This window comes from Cyprinus carpio, chromosome B24, assembly GCF_018340385.1.
Source record: "Cyprinus carpio isolate SPL01 chromosome B24, ASM1834038v1, whole genome shotgun sequence".
Lineage (NCBI taxonomy): Eukaryota > Metazoa > Chordata > Actinopteri > Cypriniformes > Cyprinidae > Cyprinus > Cyprinus carpio.
The window spans coordinates 3227122-3252792 of record NC_056620.1 but is presented as its reverse complement, the minus strand read 5'-3'; the positions used below and the strand labels follow the sequence as shown (position 1 = coordinate 3252792).

Here is a 25671-nt window from a genome sequence, read left to right as displayed (position 1 = left end):
CTGAAAAGGTCATTTTCCATACCTCTCTTGATATGTCAAGGTTTTTTTTATTTTTGTACGTCATGAAATGTAGAACTTCATATTTAGCAGTATATCACATTTGTCATGTTAAAAGGCTATGTTTAAGCTAAAAAAAAATTTTTTTTTACAAAAAAGGTCTATTAATTTGTAAACAGTTTCTTTACAGTACACAGAGAAAGGGAAAAACCTAAAGAATAGAATTTTTTTTTTTTTTTGGCGGTTGACTTATACAGTGCAACTGCGCTCACGGTGACCCGAGTTCGATTTCCGTCTCGAGGTCCTATTCCAGTCCTGCTTCCCTCTCTCTACCTAGTACTTTACTGTCATCTCTCCACTGTCCTTTCTAAATGATAAAGGAATAAAAAGCCCAAAGAATATAACTTAAAAAAATAATAATCATTTACTTTTTAATTACTGAATTATATGCATTTAAAAAAAAACCTAAGGTTGTGGGTTCATGTCTCGGGATGGCAATACCACGACTGAGGTGCCCTTGAGCAAGGCACCGAACCCCCAACTGCTCCCCGGGCGCCGCAGCATAAATGGCTGCCCACTGCTCCGGGTGTGTGTTCACGGTGTGTGTGTGCACTTTGGATGGGTTAAATGCAGAGCATGAATTTTGAGTATGGGTCACCATACTTGGCTGTATGTCACTTCATTTCACTTTAATATAAAAATATATGAACTGTCAAATATTCAGACAATCAAAATGCATCTTTTTCCACAGCTTCAAATATTTCACAAGTAATTAAGCACTGTACTAAAAGTTAAAAGAGGTTTAATTAATGAAGTGTTGTGTTTTAAAACAGCATGCTTTTGATTCAAGACATCATGAGTCTCCGAGTGTCTCTCTGGTCTTTATCGGTGTCTTGCGCAGGAAGCCACATCTACCCGCATATATGGGCCGCCCCGTAATTTGAAAGTCTCAAAGTATCAACATCAAACACTTCTTTTAATTGACTTGGAAACGCACTTAGCGCACTGCATGCGATTGGAAATGGGATATTATGAACTGTCAGTTTGCATTTATCGCAATTTTGCTCTGGGATTTGGAAAAGCATTGGAAAACAGGAGCCGGGCTGGAGAGAGGCAGTAAAGGGCTGAGCGAGCGACCGTTTAAAGACTTTATCTGTGCCCTATACACACACACACACACGTACAAACACACTCACAGTCAATGTTTTTGTCATTCGATACACAGCAGTATTGCAGTTTTCGTTCTTTAAACATTCCGTGTCTTTTAATGGTTGAAAATGGGTTGTAAAGAGGTCAGGCGTCTTCTCTGAGCATATTAATAGTAGCCATTATGAAATTAATCTGATCAGAGCATGAACCGGCTTATTTTTAAATTGTCTCTAATATCACAGAAGCCTTCCCTCTTGTTGTCTAGCTAAACTGGGCTACTGCACTCTGGGAATGATGTGCGGGAGGCTCCTTTATGAAGTGCTTTTTGTTTTTATTTTCTCTGTTTTTCCCCCTTTCATTTTCTCCGCTCAGAGGGCCATCACTGAGCAGGTCCCTGGCGACTGGCGTCTGAAACTTATGACTAGCCATGTCTGCAGACATCACGGCGCAACCAAAGCATGGCAGAATGACAGATCGTTCCTTCAATATGTACTGACAAACAAATTAGTGAGAAGATGCTTTGCGCTGCATAACAGATGTGGTGGGTGCCGTGGTACGGAACAGCCGACAGAAAAAAAAGAAAGAAAGAACCGCGCCCCATCTGGACCAGCACGGGCCCAGCGGCCCACTCATTCCAGCCCCAACAAAAGAGACGGGACACTGCGGAATTACTGCTCACGCGATAATGACAGACATGAACGTATGAGGGAGTTTCGTCAGCTTTGGGTGCTTTAGACCTTGTGGACTTTTAGAAAAAATAATACACACTTTTCACACTCTCACTAGTCTATTATAAATGTCCAATGGTGCATATACAAATATCACAAGAGAATTCTGTCTTTGTTTATTTATTTTTTAAAACAATGACAGAATTAATTTTTCTGAATCAACAAATGTCATTTCCATCCCATCACATACAGTATGTGGTACTGGATTTGATGGCATTCTGTGATGGAAATTATTCCAAACATATTTGGAATAAAATGGCCAAATCGTTTGGCTTGCTAAGGCTGATTTCATCACAATTTATTTATCCTAAATACATAAATTCTAAATATGTAACCTTAAGTAAATAAAATAAGTTAAAATGTCATACGTTTTGAATATAAATAATTCTGACACATTAAAAACTGTATTAAGCTTATTTTACTGGTGTTTTGTAAATTAATATATTGTTTTTTTTTATCTTTTTGAGATATACAGTTTGGATCAAAGGTAAATATTAAAATCCATATGGATTTTAAATTATTATGGATTAAAACTGACTAAAAAAATTTATGTAGAAACAATTTTCACTCAAAAATTGCTTGTAAATTTCACATGCTTATTTAACTGGTGTTTTGCAAATTAATATATTGGAGTTTTTTTATCTTATTTTAAGATATACAGTTTGGATCAAAGGGAAATATTAACATCCATATGATTATAAATTATTATGGATTAAAACTGACTTAAAAAAATAACGTAGAAACAATTTGCACTCAAAAATTGCTTGTAAATTTAACAAACAGTTATGAAGAAATAATAACATTTAATTAAATGTGAAATTTTGAAGCAGAAAAACTGAAATAGTGTTTACTTGTAAAATATACTCTTGTTTAATTTAGAATAATTTTTAGACCGTGTGATATGAAAGTGTCCATATTTGAAGAGATCTGTGGCATTGTAAGTGAAAATACAGAGGGATGTTTGCAGACGGTATACTGAAATAGATGCAGATGGTTATTGCAACATAAAGAGAAAACAAGAGCAGAATGCATGTGAAGAGAACGAGGGCAGAGGGACTCATAAATGAAAACACTGACTGACAGAGACACTGGGAATAGTGCTGCCAACTACAGCAGAGGGAAATAAATGACTCTTGACTCAGTTGATTTTTAGCAAAATAAGAGACATTTCTTGTCTTTATACCACTTATGCCAGGTGAGGAGACCACTGAACATTTTTAAACAAACAAAAAATTAAAGGGAAGGTGTAAAAAAAAAGCACAAACTGTGTGACGTATGGATTTAATACTGAATGCATGTATGTTTCCTTTAAATGTGTGATGATCCGGTCTTATATGGGATGGTTGACAAGCCTAACTGGGAAGTGTTTTGATGTGAGATGGTGGGGAGGCTGCCGAGAGAGATGTGTTAGACAGGAGAAGAAAAGGCGAGAAGAGGGTTTGCGAGTGAGAGCGTATCATTGTTGCATGGCGGGTGGGGGCCTGTGAATGACACCGAGAGAAACAGTAAACAAGGAGGAGACACAGCTGATCTGAGGCTAAGTGTTTTGAGAAGACAGAATAAAAGACGGAGATCTGATAATTCGGCGTGATGTATGGAGCCGAGTCTCTGAGGTGAAGGGATTGAGTGTGAGAACTCGACTCAGATTAAAAACAAACATCGTCAGACGGTGTAACTGTTCATCTGTTCGACGCCTCCGCGGCTCCACAGCTGACTCACACACACAGCTGAGGTGGTTATTACAATGAGTCCAGTACTACATTTGTTGTTACTGTGTCCGCAAGGTGAACTGAAGTCCACTTTTTTTATTCTTTTTTTTTCTCTGCTTATTTCTGTAATTCAATCCAAACTGCTTAATGTACAGACTCTGTAGTTTATTTCAGTTTTAAATGAATAGTTCACCCAAAAATGAAAATCATCACATAATTTATTCACCCTCAAGCCATCTTACAGTAGGTGTATACTGTATGCCTTTCTTCTTTCAGACAAATACAGTTGGAGTTCTATTAAATAATATCCTGGCTCTTCCCAGTGATGTAATGGCAGTAAATGGTGCCCAAGGTTTTGAAGCTCCAAAAAGCACATCCAGCCATCATAAAATTAATCCAGTGTGTTAATAAATGCCTTCTGAAGTGAAGCAATGGTTTTTGTAAGAAAAATGTCCATATTGAAAACTTAACAATCCAAGTGTGCACATCCAGCAGGCCAAGAGCTCATTGTCAGACAGGAAGAGCAAAATTGGCACACCACAGCTCCAAACGTAGAAAAATATTTATTTTCTTACCACAGGTGATGTTTTTGAGCCTTCAAGCTCTTCCTCAGACATATTTATATTTAAAACTATATTTATAAACTATTTTATTATTATTTAAAACTTTCTGAACTGTTATCACTGGCTTCTGGAAACTGGCGTACGCATGTTCATGAGAAAGTCGAGTTATGACGTATGACATAGGAAGCAGGTGTAGCAGAAGCTAAAGTGAGAACTGACGCCTCTCTTTGGAGTGAGTTGTGAAAAGAAGTGAGTCATTTTGGCTTCTTTGTGTTTTTTGTTTTGTTTTGATGACATCTAAATAATTAAAGGAAAAACGAACTGCTCAAATTTAGTCAGAATTATATGTAATAATTGCAATTACTGAATTAACTTTTCATTTTTTAAAATTTTTTATTTATTTATTTTACATTTCTACGTTTTGTTAAATTTTATACTTGTATGATTTTCGGCTTGTCCTCCTTGAGCTTCATAGAAGTTGTAGCTATTGGGTAACTTCGATTTGGTCAGAGTTGGCTTGAGGGCATTTCATGTGTGTGAATGTGTCTATGTCTAGCGATAGAAGTTATAGAAGGATACCAATTTCCTTCTCCCTAGCACTCCCTGAATGAATCCTAGACACCTTCTGATGAAGCTGCCCGCGGCGTGGAGACGTGATCAGTCTCATCTTGCCCTGACTGGCCATGGCGTCACGACCGTCCAGGGTGAAAGACCGGACAAAGAAAGAGTTTATTTTGGCCATCCAGACCTGTATCATAAAACAGGGTTTTATTTCTATTTCTCACCGCTGACATCATCTGGATGCGTCATTGGAATAGATAAGTCACACTTCCTTGGAGCGGTTTTTAACAGCTTCATCAAACTTTAATTCTTGTTCAAACCCTAACCCACACGGTTAGTCTTTTGCAGTGTTTCTGTTACACCAAAAGTTTTTTACAGTAAATAAAGCAAAAAGGTTTTTCTTGGTAGAGTGGTATACTGCACATGTGATGTTGACACGGACATGAGTGTTTGTGGTGAGATTATGAGCTAACTGACATTTTGACAGTCGAGAGAAGAATTTAAAACGAGTGTTTTGGGAGGTACATCAGCACATGCAGTGTGGGATCTCTTATCATGAAACCGATCTTAGTACGACCTTGACGTTTAACAGTGATGTCTTCGTCTTTATCTGCACGTCAAAACAACCAAAATCACAGCTAAAGGTTCTTACATAAAAACAATCGTTATTTAGGAGACATGTTTATGCATTTTTGCCATTCATTTACACAACAACAGCATTTCTGGGGCCTGAAAATGCAAAGTGTGTAGTGTCTCTTTAGAAAGTGACATCGCCAACTACTGGCCTGGCATGCATAATACATTGATTTTAGTCATAATACAGTGCCAAGTTTAGTCTGTAAGGAAATGTTTAAAAACTGTGAAGGGAAAACCTTTCCATTTTTAGTATTGCTGTTGTGTAAACGTACCCATAGTTTAATAAAAACTTTTCTACTTTCTGACCAATAACAATTAAATTAGTCATTTTGGGCTCTGTTCCTTTCATTACTCATATTAAATGGCCTTAACTGTTAATTCTCATCAAACCTGCATTTATTTAATCCAAAATGCAGTAAATACAGTAATATTATTACAATCTAAAAATTACAATCGTATATATTGGGTAATAATATTGCCATTATTGTATATATGTTGTGGTGTGATTTTTCAATGTAAACAGTCACAACAGTTTTCTTTATATTACACTATTTACACATTTATGAGCACGTAACCCATCCCCTGCCCCTAAACCTACCATAATAAAACACAAGATATAACAGGCAGATACGGCTACAGTCATAATTTATTCTTCCTCGGAAAAAAGATTGATTTGTGGGAGGATAGACACGTTCGCCGTCTCAGTCCGCCGTGTAGCTCATCATGTGTGTGCAGTCTGTGCATAAATTCAAAAAATGCAGCCAGAAGAAGTGTTACGTCAGCCTTGGTTGTGAAGTGTCATTGGCTTTTGTATGTCTAGTGACCATTACGTAATGCTATAGGAGTAATTTTTTTAGCATCATTACTCCAGTCTTTAGTGTCACATGGTCCTTCAGAAATCATTCTAATACGCTGATTTGCAGCTCAAGAAACATTTCTGTGTTGTTACTGTCACTTTTGATCAATTTAATTCATCCAAGCTTACTAAAGGTATTCATTTCATTTTTTTTAAATCCTACTGGCCCCAAACATTTGAACAGTTGCAAACTAAATCTGCCCTGTAACCACTTTTACGACCTCTGATCTTTTGCCCACCCTGACCAATCACTGATCCTCACTCCCACTGGTTCCCTCCTCTTCCACTGTGACACATAATGCCAATAAACACAAAAGCTGAGCTCATAATGTTAATTTAATCTTGTGTTGGATGGCTTGTCTGTGCCCACAGCTGTTGTGGGAGAGCGATTAGGATGGGTGCCTGTGGACAGTGGCGTTAGCAGCAGCTAGCATGCTAAACCTCTGTCCCTGGCATGGAAAAGAGTAACACATGTAAAGCAGATGGCTGGTGCACTATGTCTTCTGTTGGCACTAATCAGGTGCTAAATATCACTCTGTCTGCTCACTCGGCCTGATCCTGGAACCCACAACACTCACGCTTTTGTGTTGGCTTGTGCTGGTATGCTGTTAGGAAATAGAAGTTCTGCATCCATTTTTTGGGCCAAACAGCTGAGTCGTGAATGACTTATCACTCTGGAGCCACACATGACATCAAAACGCCACACAGTCTCCAGCCTTTAACTACTGACTATCCTGAGCTGTTGCATTGTACTACTGTTACGTTCTACATGTGCTAGCCTATAGTGAGGAATATTTGCTTTTTTACCATTAGTTTTTACATTAGGTTTCATTAGGTGTGTAGATGGACAGACAGACAGTTTTTATCTTTATTTCATTTATTTTGTCTTTTGATAAAATAATTCAATATTTATTTATAGTATAATGTTAAAATATTTAATATATATAATATGTAACATACAGTTTAAATAACTATATGAATATAATAATCATAATCCCTCTAGGGGGCCTCAGCAAACTTTTAAGCGAACACTATTACTAAAAGTCATTATTAGGATATTAAACTAATTCTACATTTAAACACACAAAATCAAAATGTAAACTAAAATCACATTTATTTATTGCCTCTCAATAACTTAAGTTTTTAACATAAAAATCACAAAATTATTCATGGAATATGCATTTAATATATCAATATTCCCAGTTTCTCTTCATAAAAAGGTTTAAAAACAAGCAGCTTTGTTATAATTACAGCAGAAATGCCAGAAATTATAGTCTGCAATTATTGTTTTGAACAAAAAAGGGGCCTTTGAGTCGAAAAGGTTGAGAACTATTGTTTTAAAACTCTTGTTTTTTGCTTAATTTGTGATTTTTAGGTTGTCGTTTTTCCTAATGTGGATGTCACTGGTTGTCTCCAAAGGGAGATTTTGTCAGATTTAGTCAACTTTTTGCGACAAATTTGTCTTCAAACTTTTGCTAAGTAAGTCCAAATACACACACACACACACACACACACACACACACACACACACACACACACACACACACACACACACACACACACACACACACACATATAGATGGTTAGCACACACAAAAGGTGTCTCTACCAAGCTCCAGCTGAGCGGTCTGACAGAAATCCGATTCCTAGCGTGATGGCGAGACAATGCGGCCTCCCTCATTTGCCACTTCACCAGTGTTTAATCGGTGGTCTCCTAGACAGAAAGAGTGATTGAAAGAAAGGAAGAGAAGAGAGATAAAGAGAGGGAGAGAGAGTCAATGATTTCCCCACTGCCTTTTTGAATAGAGTCTCTAGTGTCTCATCTGACCTGATGGTTATGAGGGCCATGGGAAGATGTGATTGGCTCATTACCTCTGCTTGCTCCTGATAGCTGAGGAGGGTACACCAAAGCCCCTCTCGTCTTCTGAATTTACACCGTTTCTCTCTTCTTCTGTCTCCTGACAACATGGCAGTCTGCCAGGCCTCTGGTTCTGACCTGATATTTGCTGTTTTCTTTGGTTCAGAGGAGCGATGTCAAAAGTACTTTGGTACCAAGGCAATGCTACAAAATTACCACATATATTATGATACCAGTCGAGAAGTACTAGAAAGCTACATTCTTTTGTTAATATGTTAATACATAGATGACAGTAATTTAGTTATGTCAAGGCATCACAGCCATCAGTCCAGTCTTTAGTGTCACATGATCCTTCAGAAATGGTGCTCAATTATTAATAACTATTACTGGTCCTTAGTTATTAGCAAAGTTCTTAACCCAAACTTTTGAATGGTAGTGCATCACAGTAAAAAAAAAAAAAAGTAATAATAAATTAAGCAATTAAAAAAGCACCAAAACTGTTTTCAACCTCAATAATAATATTTAAATGACATTAATAAATATTAAAATGATTTCTGAAGAATAAAAAAAGTCACTATTACTGTTTGTACTATATTTTTCATCAAATAAAAGCAGCCTTGATGAGATTTATTTCAAAAACATAAGATTTTTTTTTTTTTTTGACCGGTATTGCATATATTAATATTTAATTTTGTATGAGTGTCTTGAATAACATAATAGATTTTTCTCTGGTCTTGAAATTGGTAGCAAGAATGGTGATATTTTGACTGCTGAAATCTTGACAGCCGTAGTTCAGAGAGAATAATGATTCGTCCTTCCTCAACATGGCAGCAGTAATGGATCGGTTTTAAGAGCTCCAGCTAGTTGCTCATATTGTTTGGCTTCACAGACAGGCGAGTCAAAGTGCTTGAGGGTGACATGACAAAACATCCAGCGGTGACAACTGACTGAGCATGATTCCTGCGATTGTGTCTGTTGTCTTCTGTTTCTGTTGTTGAGCTCATTCGTTTTTTTTTACTATCAGAACCCTTTGCGTATACTGTATATTTCATTTGTAAACTCTTTTTATGTGTAACTGAAATTAGAATTTAAACTGACACCACGTCATTGACCCATACCATGTATAGTAGCTGTGTATTTTGTCCAAATGCAGTACTTTACTGAGCTGTACACTGTACTCTTGTTCTCATTTGTGAGATGAACAGACTTCACATTTAATTTCCTGTAGGCCCCCTTTGATTCTTGGTGTCACGTCATCCGTGTAACCTTCAATGGCTCTGTAGTGATGGCAAAGCTCTGTGCTCGTTAGATACGGCTGAACTTCGAGAGACCTCCACATCATCGCTCTGAGTATGAGAGTCTGTCTCAGCACTTTTGTGATTGGTTGATGACAGTGATAGCACCTCCTATCACTTATTCATGCCCTGTTCTCCTCAGCCATCATTCAGGAAGTGACACACAGGAAGCATACAATGCAGTTACCGTATCTTCCCTGCTATGTGCTGACATTCAGCACTTTGGTTGTGCTATATGTGACCTATAAATCCTCCACACCTCTGATGGGAGGGAGAGAGAATCTCTTGACCACTGCTTGGGAAAGCAAAATAATTGGATTCCTGCTCCTTATCACACTCAACACATTACGAGTTGTCAAAATTCCCTGCTGCCAGGGCTTGGTCACGTTTCAGTCAAGCAAGAGGGATTTCATGTGGCTGGCTGATAGGTGAGACTTTTTAGATTGTGTTACTGCCAGTCACTGGGGGCAGTAGTGTCCGACACGTGCCTTAGACTCTCACGTGACCATACTTGGTGGATGTTACTAAATTGACCTTTTTGCCTTATTGTATGGCAGCTTGTTGCTTTTACAAAACTGCACTCTCTATCATTTATATGGCTTCACTTCATTCTACTTGCAGTAAGTGGGGGAATTGTTTTTGTTTCTCTTCTATGATGTGGAGTTGACAGCAAACCTTTCCCGACCCTTGCAAACAGATTTGTTTAATTGAGTGATTTAAACCCCGGCCACAAAATGATAAAGTAGATTTTCTGAAAAAAATAAGTGACATACTGAGTTCCATGTTTTCCCGTGTCTCTCAGATTGTCTGCAGTCTAGGTATGATTAGGGCCCCCAGGGGCCTCCGCAGGCTGTCCTGAGTCGAAAGGGCTCATCCCCTATTCAGGTGATAATCAGATGCCTAGATTTGCCCTCTAGGGGCCTTTGAGGCCCCAAACATGATTTATGTACGCTGCCTTGACTAATTCCCAAATTTCTATAATATTCTGGTAAAAGATGCGTCTGGGCCATCCAGTTGCCGCTATACACTGTCCTGAGTCAAAATAGGTCACTCCTATTTTTCTACAAAAATCAAGTGTCTAGATATGCCAGGATCTCTGTATATTACACTCAGTCAGAATGACCCACCCCAGTGTGTCTGGTACTTGGGGCCCCCAAGTACCTCTGTGCACCTCCTGGGGTCAAAAGAGCTCACTCCCATGTTTCTACATAAATCAGGTGCCAAGATAGATCTGGGGCCCTCCAGTGCCTCTGTACACTACCACCAGTCAAAAGGTCACTGGTCATATTTCTACAAAAATCAGATGTCTACATATGGGGCCCATACCGAGTCTCTGAAAATTACCGAGTCAAAATGACCCGCCCTGATGTTTCTACAATATTCTAGTGCCTAGATGGGTCTGGGGCCCCTAGGTGCCTCTGTAAATTATACCTGGTCAAAGCAGCTCACTCCCATGTTTCTGCAAAAAATAGGTTACTCTAATGGTTCTATAAATATGCAGATGCCTAGATATGTCTGGGGCCCCATGCAGGATCTCTGTACACTACCCTTAGTCAAAATGACACACCCTTGTTATTCTATAATTTTCTGGTGCCTAGGAAGGGGAACTCCAGTACACTACACTGCGTCAAATGAATCCACACCCATGTTTCTACAATAATCATATCTGGGGCTTCTGGGGGCCTCTAGGAGCCCAATATTATTAGAGACAGACAAACATGCACACATAGGACATATACAGGAAATATTTATGTAAACTGTTAACAAAAGAGAAATGTGTGATGATTGAACATTTTCAGTGATATCTTGGATGAAAATTTTATTGGTAGAAGAGAAACTTTTAGCAGGGTTTGTTTAATATTATCAATGTACTTGCATTAAAAAGGTTTTTCTTGAAGGGCCATTGTTATTGGCGTTTAAGGTCTAATACTAGATCAAAATGCAAAACAGTTTAATCAGAATTTGCCTTTGTTATTATCCTGTCAGAATCTGAAAAATCACTTTCTATTCTGAATCTTTACATTTCATGTGGCCTATGTGAGTACACACATTTCACTTCTTTGTTCACTCAGTGTCCCTCTTCTATACACACACAAAACCTCTGCTTCTTTTTTTGTCTGCCCATTAAGATTATTGATCATTAGGGGATGCTGAGAAAGGTGGGATGTAATTATGAGTCCAGGCAGCTTTGTCAATTCCCCACAGTCTGGGTTGAGCCCAGCAGAGACCCTAATAGGAACCTGCAGTGTTAACAACACACACACTCACATGGTTATAGAGGGAAACGAGGGCTGTGAACACAATTTGGTTTATTGGCAGCTCAACCAGAAACTCCGTTTCCACCACCGCTAAAACCAAAAGCATAATCTATATAAGTATGCAAACACTGAGGCATTGCAACTGTGTAATCCCATTGTATGAACTTAGTGTTTTCATTTGATCAGCACAGAATGTATTTCAGGCTGAAGAAGCACTAGATCTTTTTATTTTTAACTTTGTAAGAAATAAGCATGTATGTACAAATCATAGTATGTGATGCATTTACACAAACATTCTTTTCCTTTTTACCTTTCAGAGAAAACGAACATGTTGTCTGCACTGATCGCCCCTTACAAGTACATGAGCCCAGCAGCCAATTGCACAGAAGATGAGGACACATTGAGTAAGTAATGCATAATCACTAACACAGCCCCTTTCATTAAATTAAAACATTAAATTTGATATGAACATATACAATATACAGTATGCTAGAAGAGTTGGAGACAGGCAGCACGACAAAAACAACATTTTGGTCCTTTCTCACAATTTAGGCTTGCATCCATGTGTTGAAGTTTATTTTCACAGATTAATTTCATTTGGTTCCATCACAACACAGTTGGGGTGTGAAATAGAAGCTTTAATGTATGATCATACTTTCACACACTGAAATCTCATAACCGTCTGCTCTCCTGCATTACAAAACGGCTTCTCCTTTGCATTGTATATGGGGGAGACGATTTGTACCCACTTTAAGTATAGCCTCCAAGCCAATTTTGTGGGAGATTATGTAGCGATTTGCCAGATAATGCCCCATTTTAGAGGATTTGTCTTCGGGTTTTTGCAACAGTTAAGTAGAGGAGGCTTTTCTCATATGGAACTGTTGCTTTGAGGATGGTAATGGCAGTTTTTAATATCAACTTGTATATGACTTTTATCAGATCATGTGAGATTATGAGCAGAATGGTGAAGAATATAGCACTCATTGAGTGCCTTGATCATAATAACATGTCATTTCTGCTTCCAACCTAGGCACCAGCAGTGCTGAGGTCAAGGAGAACCGTAACACGGGAAATTTGGAAGATTGTGCCATTGTTCCATCAGACTGCCAAACGCTCTTCCTGTCCGATGCGCCCAGGGATGGGGCATCTGGCCTTAAACGAAAGCGACCTTTGGAGGAGGATAATATTGGACACTTGTGCAAATTGCGTCTGTACTGCAAGAAACTGGCATGGTCCGATGCACCAAAGAATGCTCTGGTCCAGCTGAACGAGCTGAGACCGGGTCTACAGTATCGGATGGTCTCTCAGACAGGACCAGTGCACGCACCTCTCTTTTCCATCGCCGTGGAAGTCAACGGACTCACGTTTGAGGGCACCGGCCCTACGAAGAAAAAAGCTAAGATGAAGGCAGCCGAGATGGCCCTGAAGTCCTTCATCCAGTTTCCCAATGCCTCGCAAGCTCACTCGGCCATGGGCGGCCTGAGCAACCCTGCGGCCGACTTCACCTCAGACCAGGCCGACTTCCCAGACACGCTGTTCAAAGGCTTCGAGCCTGACGGCTGCCGCTCTGCCGAGAGCGAGTTGCTGTCTAGTGCCCTCCGTCTGCGCCACACATTGGACTTGATGGTGGTGCAGGCCAGGCAAGGAGATCCCTGCCTCCCCCCACCTCCAGTTCCCGCCACCCAGCCCAGTCCGGTCGTCCTGCTCAATGACCTGCGGCCCGGCCTGAGATACGCCTGCCTGTCGGAGCGGGTTCAGGGCAAACGGGCACACCGCAGCTTCGTCATGGCCGTTCGAGTGGATGGCAGGATATTCGAGGGCTCGGGTCGCAGTAAGAAGCAGGCGAAGAGGCAGGCGGCTCTGTGTGCCCTGCAGGCGCTCTTCAACTTCAGGCTGGCACCTGAGGCGAGAGCGGGACACCGGCCCAGTAGGATCAAATGCCCTCATTTGCCCCAGGTGAGTGTGCCAGTCCAGCCGCTGGCAGGCCACTCGTTCCATACGGCGGGCCTTAATAACCAAAGCAGCAGGAATGCTGGGATACAGAACAGCCAGCCAAGACTTAATTAAGAGGGAGGAGATAATGTTTGGGGAGGCATGGGGCAGTACAGATGGATTATGGTGGAGAGGTTAGGCTATATCGCAGAGCAAAAGGTGAAAGCGTTTTATGTTAGCACATGGGCTTTAACATTTACTCTGGGCAGGACAGGATGGCATATCTAGTGTAAACACACACATGCGTGTGTACTTAGGAAAGCAAAAGGGCCAGAGGTAAACAGAATCTATTCACAGATCTATTCAGATGGAAAAAGGATGTAAATGAGGCAAATTATCATTTGGAAACCTCTGACTCCAGAGAGAAAAACGATGTGCCAGCAAATGAATGTTTTTTTTTTTTTTTTTTTTTTTTTTTTTTTTTACTTTCCATGTGTTTATAGAGCTAAATTGCAAAAGTATTGTTATTTTGCACAATCTCTAGTTTCCTCATGTATGACATGGCAGTGTCTATAAACAATAATTCAATCTGTTGCCCAAAGGAGATTGAAAAAAGCACAGAGCAAATCGACAAACAATCCTCAGACCCATTCTTCTGTTATTTAGTCAAATATGTAAATAGCAATCAGACTAGGGAAATAATGTTTTTTTTTTCTTAGAGAACTAAAATGTATTTTTGATCCCTTGTGTGTCCATATGAAGTCAAAAATTAATCAACATATAATGATGTCAATCAATTGTAATTCAATTAAATTACGTGATATTGTAGTTAATTACATTGTTTTAATTGCACAAAGCTTCAGTGTTGATTGCCATACAGTACATACACAGTCTATAGTTTGGCTAATTATATTACGTATTGGAAGAATTGTTTATCATTCCTATAAATTAATTATTGAACATTTGTCATATTGCTGCCATTTTCGAAAAGCAATAAGCCATGCATGACCTCGCATAACAGGGATTATACCGTGATTAATAGAGTTTCTTTAGTTTTTAAGAATCACTCACGGATGTATGAGGCTAATCAGTTTATTGTGTAGTGTTTGTGACTTTTTCTCTCCTCAAGTATGCACATGTATATGTGTGTATGTCCGTATCAGCTCTCCTGTGTCTGTTTTTTGTGCTGTATTAGTATTCAGCCCCTTCCTGCACAGAGCCGACAGGGAGAATGTTGTCTTTCCTCTCCTACTACAGCAGCCAAACAACCTGCACATGTTTGCCGGAGAGAAACTTCTCTTTTCTCCTGCTCGCCACGCTCTTTAAAAGGATTTATAAGAGGATTTGCCTCACTAGTTTAGTTCCAGAAATGCACTTCCTTGTGGAAATTCTTGAAAGTCAGACTACGGCGTTAGCTGTTGAGTCTCTTAGAAATGTTGACAGAAACATACACATGTAATTAGAAATGTTCCTTCTTTTCCATCACAAAATCATCCAGCATCATCTGGCCGGTGGAACGAGCGTTTGTGCATGTGTGTTTGAGCTTGTATGACGATTTCTCAGTAGTCTGGAGATCTGAGGGTTGGATGGCGCTCAAACCACTGCCTGTAGGGTGTCTTCCTGTGCCGCAGGGCCCTGCTGATAGCAACCGCTGCCAGCTCTGCCGCTGTCACACTGCTCTCAAGACCCGAGGTTTTTCTCTTTCTTTCTGAAGCAACTTCCTTTAACAACATTCATTGCAGCAACTAGTAGCAGAAGCTTTCCTATAACGAAATACAATTTCTGCCTAAAAATCCAGTTTTTTTTTTAATTTTATCCACATTTTTAACACTTAATTTTAATTTTCATTTTGTTGTTTGATAATAATAATTACAAATGTTATTACATTTGAGTAAATCTGGCAATAGCATTTCACCTCGAAATCAAAATAAAGAAAAAATATATAATTATAATCATTTAAATTACTTAATTGCAGTCATTAGAATATAATTAGAATTGCAATGAATGAATGAATGAATGAATGAATAAATATAATTTATAGACGCAGAAAGATTAATAAACATATGAAATCACTCTGGAGAACAAATTGTGATTTTTGCATTTAAGGCATTTTTGCCCAAACCTCTGGTAAACTTCTGACCCTGATGCAAACACATTCCATTTATGAGGATTTGGGGAACATTTAGAATCAAATTTGAGATTTTAAGGCTGTATTGAAACAAACAAGCTGTAAAGAAAGAAAGCGATCAACAAAGAGTGGCAGAAAGAGTGAGTGAGATAAGGGTCACCTTTGAAGTGGAATAGAAGGACAGGGAGGCTCCGGTGGGTGGAAGGCATTTCTGGCACAGATGGAATATTCCGTAGGAAGAGCCGACCATAGCAGTGTGATGCCCCAGGCAAATATGAACAATAACTTGCAGGCTACCCTTCTCCACCACCTCTTAAATGAAAAATTGAACCGTCATCCAGGCTGCATGCCTTGTTGGCCAGATCCCTATGTCTCTTCACATCTCTAAATAATGACACACTCACACACATGCACACACACTCCCTGCGGAGATTTACCCGCATGCTCTGTGAAAGTCAATATAACATTGAAGCAGTAATATGAGATCCAGGTATGAAGCAAGACTTATTAAGTCACCCCAAAAATATCCATCAATCATGGGATCATAGTCCCCCCAGCGCTTTCCTAACTTCATTCCCAGCTAAAAGGAAATGTGCAAAACCGTGCCCTGCATGTCTGCATGCTTTACGTTTTCATCACGATTCCTCTGATTTCAGAAGTATAAATGCAGGGCAAACGGATTTGGCATCAGGAGTCGGCCCACATTATAAGGTAGAATGATTGCAGTGCATGGTTAGGTTGATTGGCCACTTAATCTCTCAGTGCAGTCACAAATATCTGCAGCGTTGCCAAGTCAACGCACAGACCCTGCTAAGACAGGAAAAATCAGAGTCTGAGCAGAGGGCGACGCTGCTGCCACTACAGGTCCTGACCATGCCACTAGTATAGTTAACCTTGGAGCACAGCGTATTTGACTGAAGGAATTACCTCAGCATGCTGCTACAGTAAATATTAATCACTGCCTAATCATGAGTGAGGTGAGACAGTTGGACTTCCAGTTGCAGATGATATTTAAAAAGAAAGGCTTACAGGAATGAATCGCACTGAGAAAGTGGGTGTTTGAGGGAGGTTCAGAAAGGTTAGGGATATATAAAAAAAAAGACAGGGTCAAGAGAAAGAAGGAGTCTTAAAAGGCGGAGTGATAAAGGGCGGAGTAAGCAAAGTAAAGGGGTAGGGCTGCAACAAATGATTGTTTTGATAATCGATTAATCTAACTATTATTATTTAATAGTACTAATACTAACTGTTGAATTAAACATATTCTATCAAATAAATATAATAAGGAAATCACTTTAGTTTTTGGAAATCATATTAATATTATATAATTACAATACAATTACAATGTAATGACTCATCATTCTGCCTGTTAGTCATGTGGATATGAAACGAAATGTTTTTGTTTTTTACTCTCTAATAAAAAGATTTTAACATTAACTAGCTCCACAGTAGAGAGCTGCTTTGTAACAGAAAATAAAGTTGTAATTCTAAATGAAAGCGACACTGACACCGTTTTGCTTTGTTTTTTTCATGTTTAATACTGTAAAGCTGATTGATTTAAGGCTATCTATTGCTCAAAGTGCTATATAAATAAACATGTCGTGACTGGACTTTAGAGTACTGAGCTGCAGAACTTGTGTAGTCATCCACATCGCTATAATCGCAACAGCCTCCCAACTGGTCAAACTGCGTTATTGCAGGCTTTTACATTAGGTCATATGAGATCGAAGGACTACTTTACGACAAAAATATTTCTCAATTTTTTTTTTCTGTCACAGTTGTCAATAAGGTTGATGAATCGTTTCACCCCTAGTAAAGGGAGTGTTAAACCGCAAGGTCTGTATAGGGTACAGGGAGAAAAGGGGAAGACAGAGTCAAAGAGTGAGGTCAGAATGACGGAAAGTGTTAAACAGTGTGGTCAGAAAAGGAGAGAATGAAGGAGGGTGTTATAAAGAGGTGAAAATGAAGCGGAACAATACATAGTAAGGAAAGATGGGGAGGGTCAGAATGAGTCTTAACAGGTGGGGTCACAATTGGGGAAATGGTAAGTGGTGGGGTCAGATTGAGGGGGTGTTAAAAATGGGTGGAAATGAGGGGACTGGTAAGGGTTGAGGGACTTATTCAGGGGTGGAGTCAGAATGAGGGAGAATGTAAAAGACTGAAATCTGAATGAGGGGAGGAGTGTTAATGGGCGGGGTCAGAATGAGGGGTTGTTAAAGGGTGGAGACAGATTGAGCAGAGTGGAAAATAGAGATCAGCAGTGTTAAAGAGTGGGGTCAAGTCTTCGACGAGATTTGCTGCTTGCAGTGAAGTGTTAAGTCATAATAAGGGGAGTGTTAAAGGGTGGGGTCAGAGTGAGGGTCAGCAAATGAGGGGTTGTTAAAAGGTGGGGTCAGGGAGAGATCAGGTGTGATTGGTAGTGTTGGACACGAATGTTACCTTTAAAGAGCAGATATAGGGAAGCAATCATGGTGGAATGATAGAGAGAAGTAAAGTTTTGCATGGAAATAATGAAGGGGAAATAATTCAGAGGCAAATATGAAGAAACTGAGATGGTCAGGTTCAATTTACTTAATAATATGCTCAACATCACTGGCAGGTATTTAGCATGGAAAATGAGACAGTAAAAACTATCATCATTACAGCAACCAATTTGCTTTTCTGTTTTATTGCATTACTATGCACCAGAAATAATCATATACAGAACAATAACCCCTAAACCGAAGAGGATGCATGATGTTGTGATTTTGTCTGGGAGGTTTCTCAGGCCTTTGGGTTTTCTCATTGAGAAACGACGACATGAAGGTGTCTCGCTTTCTGCTTCAGTGAATTATGCCACATTTTTGATATATGGATGCAGAAAGTATGCATGGACTTTGACTAATCTAGCATGGTAATTTCCCCAGCAGAGTGAATTAAGACCGTTTTCATACACGTGAAGGTGACCTTGCACCAGCCTGCCATTTGGTGATTATTTTGTCCCTCTTTCTCTCTCTCTCTCTCTCTCTCTCTATCTCTCTCTCTCTGTTTTTAACCCTCTGACTTAATCACTCCAGATATAAACAACCCTCTAGCAGCCATGAAGCAAAAATCATTAATTAAGACTGCCACAAAAAATTAGAGATGGCAGGATGGTAAGAGAGCTAGAGAGAATACAGATTGCAAAGTGTGAAACAGACATTGTGAGCGTAATTGATGAACATTATCAGCGCCTACTAGAGGATCTCCACATCACAGGCGCTGTTTATTTTTAAATATTGTTAATAAAGAATATAAAGAGTATTATTTAAATCTATCACATAAGGTCATTGTCATTAGCTGTTGATTAAGTTCATCAACATTAGCTCAGCCTGATAGCTAACAATAACAATGAGGAGGTTTTTGCAGCAAGTCGAATTTATTGAAAGCATCAACAAGTCAAAAGTCTAGCTCACAGTTATCTTTTCTAAACTTTTTGAATAAAGCTTCAGCTTCTGAGGCCTTGTGGGATAGAAGTGTCCATTTGATTTCACCAGCTGCTTTGCACCACGGCCACATTACAACCTCAGGTGTGCATTAATCCATTGTCAATTATTCCTTAAGCGATTCTGACAAATGTGGCTATTACGTCTGTGCATTATTTGAGGAGTGATTGGCGGGCCACTCAAACAAACAGAGCAATGTTGTGATAGCGTTGCAAGAGCTCTAGTGTTTACAGTCTGCAGTGAAACCACCTGCAGATGTCTAACTGGCTTAGTAAAAATCATGCCAGCTTTAAGTGCAATTTCTTCTTAGCTTGTCTTTCTATGATAACGTTTTGAAATATAATAGGAGCACTTTAAACCCAAAAGGTTATCATTATCAGGAACTGTCTCATCCCTATGCAAAATATGACCTATAAAAATATTTTCCATTCTTTCAGCACAACCACACACAAGCTTCAGTGCAATCCCATGACTTTTTTTTTTTTAAAGCATTTTTCTGTTTTTGTGTGGCGAGAACTATCAGATATATGATACACTATTAAATGACATTAAATTAACCTAGAAAAGGTATTTCAAACACATCAAGACAAAACAGTTGCCATTTCTCTGCATCTGTCAGCACAGTGTGAATTGGCCTTTAATATGATGATTTTGGTTGATGATGTGAATGCAGTTGTTTTTAGTTACAAACAAATTTAATTATCAAAAAAAGTATTCAGCTGTGTCCTACATTTTGCAGGCACCTATGTTACTGCAAGATAAATATTGTAGCCTTGACTGCAGTTGTTGAAACTTTATGACAGACATGCAAGTTCTTTTAAGCAAAAAAGAAAAATCTGAAAATATTATTTTAATTTATAGGAAATATAGACCAATTTGGAGTAGACGTCACAGTTAGGCACTTGCAGCTGCACACGCATAGTGGTTGCAGAAAAACACTGGTAACAAGTGGAAGGAAATGGATAAAATTCATGGAATAAGAGAAATAAATTGTGCCTTTGGATGTCAGAATCGGAATGCAAATCATTTTTATAGAATACTGTCATCAAAGATGCCATTTTAAGCAAAACGCAGATGTTTAAATGGATAGACTATGGATGAAAACTGCTATGATTACTCTACTTTTAAAGCATAAATTTGATTTAAACAACAGGTCTACATATTACTCACATATGGAGTTCATAGAGGGCATATTGTATTAGCCCTACAGTTACAGCATGAAATATTATTTAAACCTATTACCATTAACATTTAACATATTAATTTTATCTCACAATTCTGACTTTTTCCTTGCCAATGCAAGTTTATATCTCCTAGTTCGGACTTTATAACCTGATTTAACTCAACAATAGTGAGTTTGTCAATTCTGAGGGGAAAAAAGTCAGGAATTATCAGTCCTTATCAGAATTTTTATACAAAATCTCGGAATATCAAAAATAAAGACAAAATTTTGAAAACAAAAAAAAAATCTAAAACTTCATATTTAATAAACTTTTTTATGCCATGGCATCACTGTTTGCAAACACCAAATTGGTCTTTAACTTCATATTGTATAATCACTAAAATCATATAATTAATATAATAAATTAATATAATTATGAAATTAGCTCCAATCTGTGACATTTTAATTTAGTCTTGAAGCTGTTGTTCTACTACTCTCCCATTCTGTAAAAACAGTAATATCATGAAATATTATTACAATTTAAAATAACTATTTCTACTTGCATATATTTTTAAATATCATTTATTCCTGTGATGCAAAGCTGAATTTTCAGCATCATTACTCCAGTCTTCAGTGTCACATGATCCTTCAGAAATCACTCTTAATATGCTGATTTGGAATATTATAAATTGAAAACAGATGTGTTGCTTAAATTTTTTTTAGGAAGCCATGATGCATTTTTTCAGGATTCTTTGATATAGAAAGTCCAAAAGAGTAGCATTATTATTATTATTATTATTATTATTTTGAAATGATAATGATGATTATCTTTATTGTCATTGTACAAATACAATGAAATTGCAGCAAACCTATAAGGTGCATTCATATTTCTGCCGGTCATTGCACGTTCCTGTCTTATTGCATAGTACATGTACAGTAGATAATTGCTAAGTTTAAATCTTTGCAGTGTTCAGGGCAGTTATGGCTCTGGGGTAGAGACTGTTTTTTTAGTCTGTTAGTTCGAGTTTTCATTGTTCTGTAACGTCTGCCTAAGGGGAAGCAGTTCAAAGTGAAAGTGTCCGGGGTGAGATGGATATCTGAGAATATTTTGTGCCTTCCTGATACAGTGGGAACTATACCGGTCTTCCAGGGAGAGGAGGGGGCAACTGATAATCTTTTTGGCTGTGTTGACGACCCTCTGTAGTGCCTTCCTCTCTGCGACTGTGCAGCTGGAAAACCACACACAGATGCAGTATATGAGGATGCTCTCTATGGAGCAGCGGTAGAAGGACACCAACAGTTTCTGTGTAAATACAATTTAAATGTGATGTACATGAAACATTTCATCTGACCTCCTGATGCTTTCAGTGGCACATGGAAAAGCCCTGATTCTGTACGTCTGTTGCTGAGCCTGAATTCTGGCTGCTGAACTGCCTTGCTCTTCCCCTGTAATCATCCGGATTGATGGCAGTCTTAAACACACACTCACGCCCCCAAACACTCATCATCTCTCACACCTGACCGTCTCCTGTGATCAGCGCGCATGCTCATAATCACCTCCCAATGAGATGCTCACACTTCATTAAAAGCATAATCAAGTTCATTACTGCGCCATAGACACTCAGCTAGCAGACGGGCTCTGATAAATCACAGACAGTGCCCGAGTGTGTGTGTGTGTGGGGGGAGTTTATCTCACTGAACCAGGTGGAAGAGGACAGGCCAGAGGAACCTATCTAAACACACGTGGCCTTTTACTTGACCTTATGCCTAGCTGGACTGTGTATGTGCATGTAGGCTACATCTAGTTGCCCTATCCATTTACACTACACACATTGCTAGGCATTAAGTGCTAAACCTCCACAGAGACTGGTTTCCCATCTCGCCAACTGTCCCGTGAGTAATCAACCCCTGTGGTTTAAGTGTGTATCCCTCAGTAACCTGAAGCCTTTTTGTTTTTAACAAAACTGACTTTGTAATATTTTGCAAAAACTATATATTCTCTTTTTAAAGCCTTAAGCAAGGAGAGGCCATACATTACAGTTATTCTTAGGTTAAAGAAGAGTTCACCTAAAAATAAATGTATTCTTTGGACTTTTGCTATCAAATAAACAGGGTTTTCTGCAGGTGACAGAGAAAGACACTGTATCAATACAAATGTAGTTGAAAATGAATGAAGTTATCCTTTACTTCTAAATATGTGATCACAATTTTGAAATCACAGGAAAATCAAGGGGGCATATTTTATGGCAAAGACAAATAATGAGTGGGATAGTCTCAAGTTTAACAAATATGCCATTGTTTGACAAAATTTCACAAGCAAATCCAATAATTAAATTGAAATCTGTGTGATCAGTATTTCACGCGAGGCAAAAAAGGTTGCCCATGCAGATTTCACTTATGTTCAAATGCTTCATACAGTTTGAAATTTCACTAATGTAAGCAAACCTTTGGTCTCATTAATGAAATATCATTGCACACCCAACAGAAAGTCACAATAACTGCATGGACAGTAGAAATATCCATGCACCCATCTATATGTATATGCATGAGATATGCATTCATTAAACAACTGTAAGAAGGATCATGTTAAAACAAATGACTTCTGCTTTCACACATGCCTAGTATTTTATCAGAAACACACACGCATGCCTTCAGGCTCTGGCCTAGCACTGTAAGTGTGAGTGCTGTTTGTCTACAGGCTGAAACTGATCTGGACGTATGAGGAATGAGCAGGTAAAGAAATGGACCTAAAGACAGGACGGGAGAGAGGGGGGCGGAACTAAAAGACCTTCAGGATTAATTAGGCGTCAGATTGGTTGCGGGGCATGGGCGCTCCGTGCATGCAGAATGTCCTCTCAGCCTGTCGGGTCATAATTCAGCAACATGCTCACGTGCTTTGTCATTTGTGTTTCGTTTTGCTTGTGTTTTTGGCTTCTTATTGTGTTTTTTGCAGCTTGTTGATATTTCACACTTCGTTCCTCAACAGAGCACGAAAAATTGCACAAGTCTTGGGCTCGTAAATGATTGTTTCTTTGAGTTTTCTTTCTGCGGTGCCGCTGTGCCAGGCTGCTGGCTGTCGCACTGTATTCAGAACAGATGCAAATGATTGTGCATTAACTTGCTGCTGAATTCAGGTCCCATAAGAGCCTTTGACCTCATTCAGTTGTATTTTTAGTTGGGTTTGCCATCTATCTTCTACAAAGTGACATGAGCAGCATATCAAAGATGTCAGAAAGGATGCAAAAACGGGACGATTAGTGGGTCACCTTTCAGCCTTTCACATTATGTCATTTCCTGAGGCACAGGAAGTGCTCGTCTTTGAATACCAATCGGTAATTCCAGATGAAATGGCCGTTATGAGCTTAATCTTCATTCCTGACCAAGAATGCTTGCACTCACTTTGGGAGAACATTGTGATATTCAGAACATGGCTGATATGACTCACAACTCTCCAATTTGAATTCATTAATTGTTAAAGGAAGTTGGGCAGTTACTGTGGTGCAGTGACTCACTTTTGAAGCTTTTGTAAGAATCTTACAGTATATGTAAGGGATAGTTCACCCCAAAATGAAAATCACTCATTTCCACTTACTCTCATGGTGTTCCAAATCCATGTGGTTTTCTTATGTGGAACTAAAATAAGAAATTACATAAGTACATCTTTCACTCTAGAAAAAAAAATGTTTTCCAGTAAAAATATCTTTAAAACTAGATTGTAAAGTTAGCTTGAAAGCAGAATAAATAGTAGCATTTATTTATTTCTTTGTCTCTATAGCCTCTGAAGGGCAGTACTAAACGAGAAAATATATTTAGGCAAAATAAGACAAATATACACATTGTGTTCAAAAGTTTTCGCCCCTCGGCTAAATGCATAGTTTTGTTTAATGTAAAAAAAAAAAAAAAAAAAAACGTGGCAGTTTCAACTTGTTTCAACATTTCATTCAACTTGGAATATAAATGTATAAAGTAATCATATGGACGAGTGTTTTTTGTTGTTGTTTTTGTCAGTTTCAACCAAATTCTTCTTTAGAATATTTCATTTTGTGTTCCACCGAAGAAAGTAAATCACCGGTTTGAAACGACCCATGAAATTCACTGGTGAACCAAAACGCGATGCTGCTTTTAGACCTATGTGCAAAGTCATCTGTGCTTTTATATTCCATCAATACATTTATAATACAGAGACAAATTGTCTTAGAGTGCTGTTTTGAACCCTTTTTAGCCCCTTTTGCCTTTCAAACAGCTTCATGACATGTACAGCGCAGGCATTTGTGATAATCTGGTTTGCCTCAGCACCTAACCACGAACAGGGAAATTCCATTTCCTGCAATTTCTAAAGCAGAGCTTCCCAAGAACTGCCATGTCGCTCACTATACGCAACACTGACATTCTCAAACCTCACCTCTGCTAATGGAGATCACACTAGTGAACGTACCCCCATGCAGACAGATAAATTAATAATGTTGCGCATTTAGTTGAAGGAGACCAGATTCTCCAAGAGCGCCTTTCGGCTCCCTCTGCTGGTGCACTTATGAACTCGCTCACAAGACCATTAAGATATTTCGGTGTGAGTGGACATGGACTCTCTCCCTGTGCGTGCCTCCGTGACTGCCATGTCAAATTAGGACTTTTCGGTTTTTATACAGTGCCTCTAATGACAGTCATAAGTGTCAGTGCACAGTTCGGAGGCTGACACACTGTCTGCAAAAGAATTCCCTGTTCTTCCTGTATCACTACACACACACAGCCATTAACCAGAATTGTAAAACATCCTTTAGTAGCAGAACTCTTTCCCGGAGAGAGCTGGAGGGTGGGTTAGGGAGGTCTGACCACGGCAGTTAACTTTACACATCAGCTAACACCCTCCAATCATAGGTGGAGCCGTTGGGACTGCAGAACAGGACTGTAAATCAAAGCAGATGTTGTACAAGCGCGTATTAGGATGCGAAGGTTACGTCTCATAACAATGACACGTCCCTGGTGATCCACGCGAAGAGAAACGGTGAGAAGTAGTGATACTGTAATTGACTTAGCATGTCGCCGCGCCGAGTGTAAGGCAGCCTGATCAAACCAGGGGCTAATGAAGGAAATCGGTGTCGTGAGAGGCCACGGATTGATATGCAGGCTTAATAAATGTCGGACGTGATGCGGAACGCATCAGTTCATGGGCTGGAGTTTCTGAGAATGTTGTGTTGTGTTAATACAACGAATTCTGGCTGTCTTGACTACTGAGTGTAATTGGGTGAAGGAAGCATACAGTGCTCTGGGTACGTTGTCATTTCTGCCTCCCGTTTCAGTTTCTTCAAATGTTTGTGCCATCCTGTTCACATTCATTCAGGTCTGGGATGTAGTGCTGTTTAAAATTGTTATTGGAGTCA

At 39.1% G+C, this 25671-nt stretch overlaps 1 protein-coding gene across 2 annotated transcripts in view; it reads left to right on the top strand.

Moving 5' to 3' along the window:
• Window positions 1-25671, top strand: part of LOC109049597 (adenosine deaminase RNA specific B2 (inactive)) — a 155512-nt gene that overhangs the window by 87210 nt on the left and 42631 nt on the right. For both annotated transcript variants that reach the window (XM_042751612.1, XM_042751613.1), the window contains exons 2-3: window positions 11928-12014; window positions 12641-13566. In XM_042751612.1, the coding sequence (XP_042607546.1) occupies window positions 11928-12014; window positions 12641-13566 (1013 nt within the window). The remainder of the gene's footprint in view (window positions 1-11927; window positions 12015-12640; window positions 13567-25671) is intronic.